Consider the following 9,337-nt stretch of genomic DNA (forward strand, 5'->3'; position numbering starts at 1 on the left):
TGTGCGACTTGGTAAATATAATAAAAACACTGAGCTGAGCAATTTAAATGGATGAACTCTATGGTATGTGAATCATATCTCTTTTTTGCAAGTTAATGAAAAGCAACTCTACTGCATCTCAACTTTAAGAACAGTCAAGGGATCCCAGGGACATGTTGAGTATGGTTACACCTCAGTTTCCGAGTCCATCATTTACTTTCTCCCTGCAGGGACAAAGTACCCAAACAGAAGCAAATGATTGAAGAATGGGGGTTTAATTCAGCTTGCAGTCACAGAGTAGAGTGGATCATAACAGGAAGCAATGTCACACTGTCACACCAGCAGGAGGTAGAGAGAACATCCCACATAGGGCTGGCCTGTAAAACCTCAAGGCCCTCCCCAGTGACTCACTTCCTCCACCAAGGCCCCGCCTCCTAGAGGTTCTACAACCTTCCCAGCACCACCACCACAAGACTAATGGGGTCACTTTACATTCAAACCAGCACACCAGGTCACCAGTGAGCAGAGTGAAGGGTGAGCCACAGTGCAGGATGCTGACTCAATTCCCTAGCCTCCCTTCCCTGTCCTCACAGGAGCACCACAGTTTGCAGTTGACCTCAGCATGCTCATATTCCTTATTATTTATATCCCTCCAAATTTTGGGCTTGTTTCCTTTCCTGCAAAGGTAGGTGGTGGTCAATGAATTTCTGGAGGATGAATGAACTTGGAAGAAAAACAAAGAAATCTGCACTGGATATTATTTAAAAGGTTAAAGTTTATGATTCAAAATGTGTCTTCTCCCATAAAAACATGCACAGATGATATTTTATTATAGATAATCTAATTTACATATATATTTCAAGGAATACACCCAGGCATCATAAGCCAAAAATTTCAAATGTATCATTCAAAATTATATTATTTTGGATTGTGCAATTATTAGTACTACCTTCAATTCCTTACCCAGAGTTCAAAGAATGTAGACAAACCCTAAAAATACAGCAGAAGCATTTCCGCACACTGTACCCATCAGCTAGTTTGTGCAGAAATGTTTCCACTAGATTTATAGAGTATTCTTTGGATGAAAGAAGCAAGGACTGTTCATCTTGTCGCCCTTCGGACTTTCTGCAACTCTTCAATGGGCTTCCACTGTTGATTGATTGTTAAAAGCTTTAAAAAGGAAATAAAATGTCGCGTTAAAGATCTGCCTTTCATCCTGATATGCCTTTTGGAGAATTGTCAACACCCCCTTAAGGAAAATTATTGCCACAGTATTTGTAGAACAACTTCTGGTCATCTCTAAAATAAGCACAAGATAGTGTCTTGGGCAGACTTTTATCACTTTATCCTCTAAAAAGCCCTTAGGTTCCTAAGTGCTGTAGGGTCAGAGAGAATGGTCACATATATTTTCCCTACTTTCATTAATAGTATTCATGATTTTATTCTGCCAAAGTAGGATGTAAGCTCTAAGTTCAAAAAGTATGTCTGGGGCTGGAGAGATGGCTTAGCGGTTAAGCACTTGCCTGTGAAGCCTAAGGACCCCGGTTCGAGGCTCGGTTCCCCAGGTCCCACATTAGCCAGATGCACAAGGGGGCGCACGCGTCTGGAGTTCGTTTGCAGAGGCTGGAAGCCCTGGCATGCCCATTCTCTCTCTCTCCCTCTATATGTCTTTCTCTCTGTGTCTGTCGCTCTCAAATAAATAAATAAATAAATAATTTTTTTAAAAAAAGTGTGTCTGTTCTTTGTAAATTGATGTACAATATCCCTAGCATCAGGCTAAGCACACAATAGGCTATTAAAATTTCTTCATGTAATTGTTCAATAAAGGCAAAAATTATACAAGGAAAGAGAGCTTTGGGTAGTTCTCAGTCAGACATTTTCATTTATCCTTACCAGTATAATATTATTACCCAGGTCCTAGGAGATGCAGAGTTATTAGATAATAAATCTCCTTCCCCAGGTCAAATGTTAATTGCTTTATTTTGGGTTTTGGTTATTTTCAAACAGGGTTTCACATTAGCCCAAGGTGATCTGGAGCTCACTCTATAGTTCAGACTGGCCTTGAACTCACAGTGATACTCCCATTTACTAGGTAAAATGTTATGAGAGTTTTGTATTTCTTTTTTTAATTAATTAATTTACTTATTTGAGAGAGAGAGAATAGGCACGCCAGGGCCTCTAGACACTGTAAATGAACTCCAGACACACATGCCACCTTGTGCATTTGGTTTTATGTGGGTACTGGGGAACTGAACCTGGGTCCATAGGCTTTGCAGGCAAGGGCCTTAACTCCTGAGCCATCTCTCCAACCCTGTATTTCTTTTGCATGTCTTTGCTGACAGTCCTAACTAGTGTTCATTCCAACAGACCTAATGTTTCTAGCTTACAAAATATTTCAAATGTAAAAAGTAAAATTCTTGGTCCTGGGAAGATAGTTCAGCTGTTAAAGGTACTTGTTTGCAAAGCCCAATGCCCTGGGTTCAATTCCCAAGCCACCCACGTAAGCTGTATGCAAAAAGGTGGTGCAAGTGTCTGGTGTTTGTTTTCAGTGGTAACAGGTCACGGCACATGTGTGTGCACATGTACATGCACCCACCCACTAACACGGGTACACAAATTAATTAATATTTCAAAAACTAAAATTCTTAGGGCTGGAGAGATTACTCAGTGGTTAAAGGTACTTGCTTGTAATGCCTGACAACCGAAGTTCAATTCCTCAGTACCCACGTAAAGTCAGACTCACAAAGTAGCATGCATCCCTGAAGTTTTTTGCAGCAGCAGTTGGCCCTAGGGCACTCATTGGCTCATTTTTTTTTCTCTCTCTCTCTCTCTCCCCTCTCTCAAATAAATAAATAACTATTTTTTTTAATTTTTTTTATTTTTTATTTTTTTGGTTTTTCGAGGTAGGGTCTCACTCTAGCCCAGGCTTACCTGAAATTCACTATGGAGTCTCAGGGTGGCCTCGAACTCATGGCAATCCTCCTACCTCTACCTCCCAAGTGCTGGGATTAAAGGTGTGCGCCACCACACCCAACTATAAATAACTATTTTTAAAATAAGAATAAAATTCTTGGGGGGCTTCAGAAGAGGTTAATAAAATATAATAAATTCTTGTAATAGTCTTCTTTAAAGTTAGTTCACTTGTATAGAATGCATTGCCATCTTCAGGAGCTCCTATTATTTACCACAGCACACCTCATATTCTGCTAACAAAGGTGATAAGATTTGGGTTAAATGTAAACCACTGATTGTAAATTTAGCAGTACCTTTTGAGGTACAGTAGGATCCACTGTTTCCCAAGGTTCTGGATTTCCTTTCCGATCAATACTAAAAATAAAGAAGTCTAATTAAACATTAAAGTAAATGCATTTAAACTAGCATGATACTATATTCTATAAACTTGCTGGAGACAGACTCAATTGCTATACTTAGGCAATCATTTGTTACCATTAGGAACCATCACTAGTACTGGAATTGATGAAAGATCTAAGGGAGTTTCAGGGTCTGGCTCAAGCATTGAACATCAGTTCTGTGGGTGGGCAGGACAGGAAGCCTATTCTCTTTATTGGACAGGATTGGAAAAACACTCCCACAAACAAGTAAAATATGGGTGCATAAGCCAGGCAAAGGACAAGCAAAAAGGTCCTGGCTAGGTTTCCAGGAAGGGCCAGGGACAGGGTTGAAGTGTGAAGGTGCCACAGATGCGCCAGGGCACTGGGCCCTTCTCCAGTCCTGGAACAGGCACTGTTAGTTTCACATGTATCTCTTCCTCCCATGCCAGGAAGCACATCTGTTATCCAAAGTTGAGAGCACAGGGCTAGTTGTATGCAGCAGGATATACCCGTTCTACCATACTAGGAGCAAGCTTTCTAATAAGTTGAAAATTTTAAATTTCAAATGGTATAGTTTGACGATGTGCACTCTCTTCTCCCAAATAATTTAAGTACATTAAATTTTAAAACTTGAGTTTAGGGACTGGGGAGATAACTGAGCAGTACAAGGCCTTGCTTGCAGAGCCTAACAGCCCAGGTTCAATTTCTCAGTGCCCAAATAAAGCCAGACCCACAAAGTGGTGCATGCATCTAGAGTCCCTTTGTACCAGCAAGAAGTCAAGGTATACCCATTTGCCCATTCATATTTTCTTTCTCCCTCTCCCCTATCCCTTCCACACCCGCTCTTTCTAATTAAAAAAAAAAAAAAACAAAAAAACTTAACTTTGAGCCCAGTGTGGTGGCACGCATTTAATCCCAGCACTCTGGAAGCAGAGGTAGGAGGATCACCACAAGTTCTAAGCCACCCTGAGACTATATAGTGAATTCCAGGTCAGCCTGAGCCAGAGTGAGACCCTACCTCACAAAGCAATAATAATAATTTTATTTCACTGCAAGAGAATGGAGGAGGATTCTGAGGCATAAGGCACAAGTACCATTACTATCACGATTTAACAGCCTCTCTGAAACTAGATGCCTTTTAGCACTGACTCCAAGTCCACACTCTGACCTACAGGGAAAAAAACAGAAAACTGACAGCATGCGTTTCAGAACCTGAAGGTCAACAAAACAGCACAAAAGGCATCCTTAGAAAGGATTAGTACGTACATCACGTCGGATTTTTTCAGGGCATACATGGAGAACGTCGAGGCCCCAGTCGCAGCCGTAATCATGATCACCGCCAAAGGAATGAGCTAAGAGCAATGGGTTGGGGAGAAATACAGAATGAAATCTCTGAAGCATAGCAACGTATAGCATCTGTGTTTTCCTTCAAAATCTGCACTATTGTTTCCTCTTTAAAAATTAGCACCAGAGCGGAGCGCACACCTTTAATCCCAGCACTTGAGAGGCGGAGGGAGGAGGATCGTTGAGAGTTCCAGGCTAGCCTGGCCTAGTTCAAGATCCTACCTTGAAAAAACAAAACAGAACAAACAAACGAACAAAAAAAAAATCACCAAAAAAATTTTAAGTAGAAAGGAAAAACAAGTACAAAGGGGGTGAGTTGGGGAAGACAGATTAGTGGAAGGGGGACAAGAGGGAAAGAGGTGAGTACGATCAAATAAATTTTGTGCAGGTATGAAAATGTCATCATAAAGCCCAAGATTATCCGTAATTACTAAATGGTAATTCAAACTTTAAAAAAACACTAACACTTTTATCCCAGATCTTTTGATTGCTTTAAAAACTTACTTCCTTATGTTTCATCAGGGTTTGGAAAATTCCCATGACTGCAGGGTAGAATTCCCAAATCTAGAAGCAGAACAAAGATACTGGCCACACCATCCTCCGATAGGACCCACCCTGTGGCCACCAAACCTTCCAGCGAGCTCCGAAGGCCGCGGCTCACCTGCGGCAGTCCGAAGATGCTAACGCCCGGGACGCAGCGCAGCCTCTGCTCCTTAAATACTACTGACCCCAACCGCCCGGGACAGGCGCTGTGGTCACGCGGGCCGCGCAGAGCCGCCGACCGGGCTCGCGCTGGGCGCCTGGCTCACGCGCGCCCCCTGCAGGACGCCGAGCCCGCCCAGGTGCCGCGCAGTCAGGCGTCGCAGGTGCCGCGGGACGCGGAGCCTGAGAGCAGAGCTAGCCCTGACAGCCAAGGTCTGGGTGGGAAACAACCAGCGCTTCTGAAAGCCCGGAACGGGTCGCAACATTGGTTGCAGTCTGAGGCCCAGGAGAGATCCTCCAGCACCCCCAGGGGCAGGAAGGTAAATTAAAATTAATTCAATACTCGATGCTCCAAAATGAAATAACACTGCACATACGCAGATATAATCAAATTGCAGAGTTCATTTCAGAATAACTCTCATAGAGTCCTGATTTCTCCCACTAGAACGTAGGATTAAGAAGAAAATTCAACTGAAGTTCCAGAAGGTCTATTCATGCAGATGATACTGGTCACCATCTTTGGGGAGCTTCTGGAAGCCAGAAACTTTGCCTCACAGAGTTTACCTTGGAAATAACCATTTCACAAAACCAAAGGGCTGTTCATGAGACACTGAGGCAGGGTCCTCTGACAGCTCTACAAGGTGGGAATGTGACCAAGACTCCAAATGCTCAGGGGAAAAACTTGTGAGTGGCAGAGATGACAGACATGAGAATGTGGGCTTCGCATCCGGCACCTGCACTCCTCCCACACTTTCTGTCTACTACGTGAAAGGGTATTTTTAAATTACTCAATTTAAGCGCCCCTCCCCCGTTACTTAAAGATTATTTAAAAACAGTTTAAAGGGCTGAAGATGTAGCGAAGTAGCCTAATGGTAGAGCATTTGCTTTGCTCAGCATGTACTAGCTAGGTCCTGGTTAAGTCCTCAGTGCTCCACCCCCATATACACAGACATCTGAAGTTCAAGCTCGGAGAGAAACTTTTTCAACAATTTTTTATTGACAACTTCCATAATTAGTGGCAATAAACTATGATAATTCCCTCCTCTTCTTTCCCCTTCACAAGTCCAGTCTCCCTCCTATCTCCTCTCCCTCTCAATCAGTCTTTTATTTTGATGCCATCATCTTTTCCTCCTATTATGCTGGTTTTGTGTAGGTAGTACCAGGCCTCTGCAAAGTCATGGATATCCATCCAGGCCATTTTGTGTCTGGAAGATTGCATTGCAAGTAGTCCTACACTTCCTTTGGCTCTTACATTCTTTCCGCCACCTCTTCCACAATGGACCCTGAGCCTTGGAAGGTGTGATAGAGATGTTTCAGTAGTGAAAACTCCTCTGTCACTTCTTCTCAGCAGTATGGTGCCTTTTGAGTCATCACAGAGGTCACTGTCATCTGAAAAGAGAAGCTTCTCTAAACAAAAGTGAGGGTAGCATTAATATATGGTTATGAACATTAAGAGAAGTGCTCACAGAGCAGTTTGATGAGCATAACATATACACGTAGTCAGACATCAGCAGGTTCATGAACTCTCCAACCATAGGCTTTTGACTAGGTCCTCAGTACACTGCATGTGTTCCCACCTGTGGAGTGGGCTCAAGACCAATTATAGAGCAGTTAGTTTCCCCCCATAACAGACATGCCACTATTGTACCCCATTGGCTCATTTGGCCTGGAGGGCCAAACTTGTTTGTAGTGTCCACTCTTTATCTCTACTGGTGACTTCTCTCTCCCACAGGGCTGCAACAGCATAGCTTTTTCCAGCTTTCTGTCAGCTGGTCTATATAAGAAGGTTTTCAGCTCAGCTCCAGTTTGATTTCTCAGTGACCTTGCAGCCCAGGCATGTGAAGTATTGAGCAACAGGGTCTTACCGTCTGCTTCTGGTGGGAAACCAAGAACCTTGGCAATAGCCTGTAATGTTTGGGAGACATCAGGGACTACCCTGGCCAACAACTCACTGGAAGGTATCCCATCCCTGGCACTGAAATTTTTCTAGTAACAATCTATGTCTTTTGGGTATGCCATTGTCCAAAATAGTAGGTTTCCATACAGCACCCTCTTAAATTTTAATTAACCCTCCCCCAACCCTTCCTTATTCAATCTACCCGGAATTTTCCATCATCCAGTTCTTTAGCAATATGGACAATTTCCATTCCACAATGTAATTCCACGGTCTCACCACTACAACCAGAGGGCACATGTGAAATTGGCATCCTCCCTGTACCTACAGTGCTGTATATTGACCAGAACACACACAGGGGCTACCAGGTGTCCACTGAGGACACTAATCATACCACCCTCTGTGGCTATTCCAATCTCATAATTCCTTGAGGGAGCCCAGCTTCCCTACTCCAACTACCAGAAACTTGTAGTACCTTCTCTGGCTGTTATCCAGACTTAGTTATATTGAACCATGGCTACTTGGTTCCCACACCAAAAACATAAGTTTGGCAATCAGTCCAACTCAGGTTTTATAAGAAAAAAATTTGTTGAAGATTCTATTTGCAAGCAGAGATAGAAGACAGACAGAGAAAATGGGCACACCAGGGCCTCCATCCACTGCAAATGGACTCCAGATGCATGTGCCACTTTGTACATCTGGCTTCATTATGGGTACTAGGAATTGGACTCAGGTCATTAGACTTTGCAGGCAAGTGCCATAACCTCTGAGCCATCTCTCCTTTGTATGGACACTTCACGTGTTGGTACTATCATTTCCCTCCTCCCTGCCACCATTGCCCAGACTCTCCTCTGTGGGAGTGCTGGGATTCACCACGGGGTTGGGAGAGCAGCAACCATTGTGATGGGGATTAAATGTTTTGCTGAAATTCTGTCTAACCGTAACAGTGGACTGTTAATCCTGCCAACCCCCATTACAGTGGCTGCTTTACTGGGTATGTAATACAAGGCATGCTAAATTTGGGGATTCCAGGGGCAGTCACTATACAGGGTGACTATTAGTGTGGCCCAGTCTGAGCTCAGTATATGGGGAAAATTGTACTTCCCAGTGTCTCAGCAAAACAGTGCTTTATAAACTAGTGTTAACTTTCTCCATTTTTGAAATGAAAGCAGAAGGAAAACTATGAGGGGCCAGCAAGAAAGGGATGGGGAGAGGTAAATATGAGCAAGAAATAATGGCGTATGTACATGACAATGTCATAACAAACAATTATTTTGTAAACCAAGAAAAAAAAATGAGTTTCAACCAGGCATGGTGGCACACACCTTTAGTACTAAGCACTCAGGAGGCTAAGGATCACCACTGAGTTCAAGGCCAGACTGGGGCTAAGAGTGACTAGATCCTGCCTCAAAAAAAAAAAAAAAAAAATTAAACTAATTCTTTTATAATTTTTATTTATGAAGGAGAGGGAATGGGTGCACCAGGGCCTCCAACCACTGCAAACAAACTCTAGATGCATGTGTCACCATGTGCATCTGACTTATGTGGGTACTGCAGAATTGAGCCTGGGTCCTTAGGCTTCACTGTAAGTGCTGTAACTGCTAAGCCATCTCTCCAGTCCCAATTAAAATAAATTTTGCAGGACTGGGTAAATGTCTCACTGGGTAAGAACACATGTGGCAAGCATGAACTAAGTGAGACCTGAGACAGCCTGAGTTCCACCCACAAGCATCCTTGTAAAGAGCTGGGTGTGGCCACATTCAGTCCTGTGGAGTCCAGTCAATTGCTAGGGCTCACTGGTCAAACAGTCTGACCAAAAATGGCAGTGTCGAGACTGGAGAGATGGCTTAGCAGTTAAGGCACTTGCCTGCAAAGCCTAAGGACCCAGGCTCGACTCCCCAGGACCCACATTAGCCAGATGCATAAGGGGGTGCATGCATCTGGAGTTTGTTTTCAGTGGCTGGAGGCCCTGGTGCACCCATTCTCTCTCTCTCAAATAAATAAATAAGTAAATAAATATAAAATATTTTTTTAAATGGCAGCTTCAGGTTCAATGACTCTGCCTCAAGGAAACGAGGCTGGAAAC

The 9,337-nt window shown here is 43.3% G+C and overlaps 1 protein-coding gene across 2 annotated transcripts; it reads right to left on the bottom strand.

Annotated features, from left to right (window-relative positions):
* Positions 1–235: 235 nt before the first annotated feature.
* Positions 236–5,393, bottom strand: C8H15orf48 (chromosome 8 C15orf48 homolog). Of its 2 annotated transcripts, none has more exons than XM_045157674.1 (5): positions 5,317–5,393; positions 5,160–5,239; positions 4,578–4,663; positions 3,246–3,306; positions 236–1,149 (listed from the first exon to the last, which is right to left on the bottom strand). In XM_045157674.1, the coding sequence occupies exons 2-5, from the start codon at positions 5,193–5,195 to the stop codon at positions 1,081–1,083; spliced, it is 252 nt and encodes an 83-aa protein (XP_045013609.1). In that variant the 5' UTR covers positions 5,196–5,239; positions 5,317–5,393; the 3' UTR covers positions 236–1,080. The 2 variants fall into 2 exon arrangements, with proteins under 2 accessions (XP_045013609.1, XP_004660917.1); XM_004660860.2 differs by having other exon boundaries at positions 5,160–5,219; positions 5,317–5,383.
* Positions 5,394–9,337: the final 3,944 nt, after the last annotated feature.

Source organism: Jaculus jaculus, chromosome 8 (assembly GCF_020740685.1).
Source record: "Jaculus jaculus isolate mJacJac1 chromosome 8, mJacJac1.mat.Y.cur, whole genome shotgun sequence".
Lineage (NCBI taxonomy): Eukaryota > Metazoa > Chordata > Mammalia > Rodentia > Dipodidae > Jaculus > Jaculus jaculus.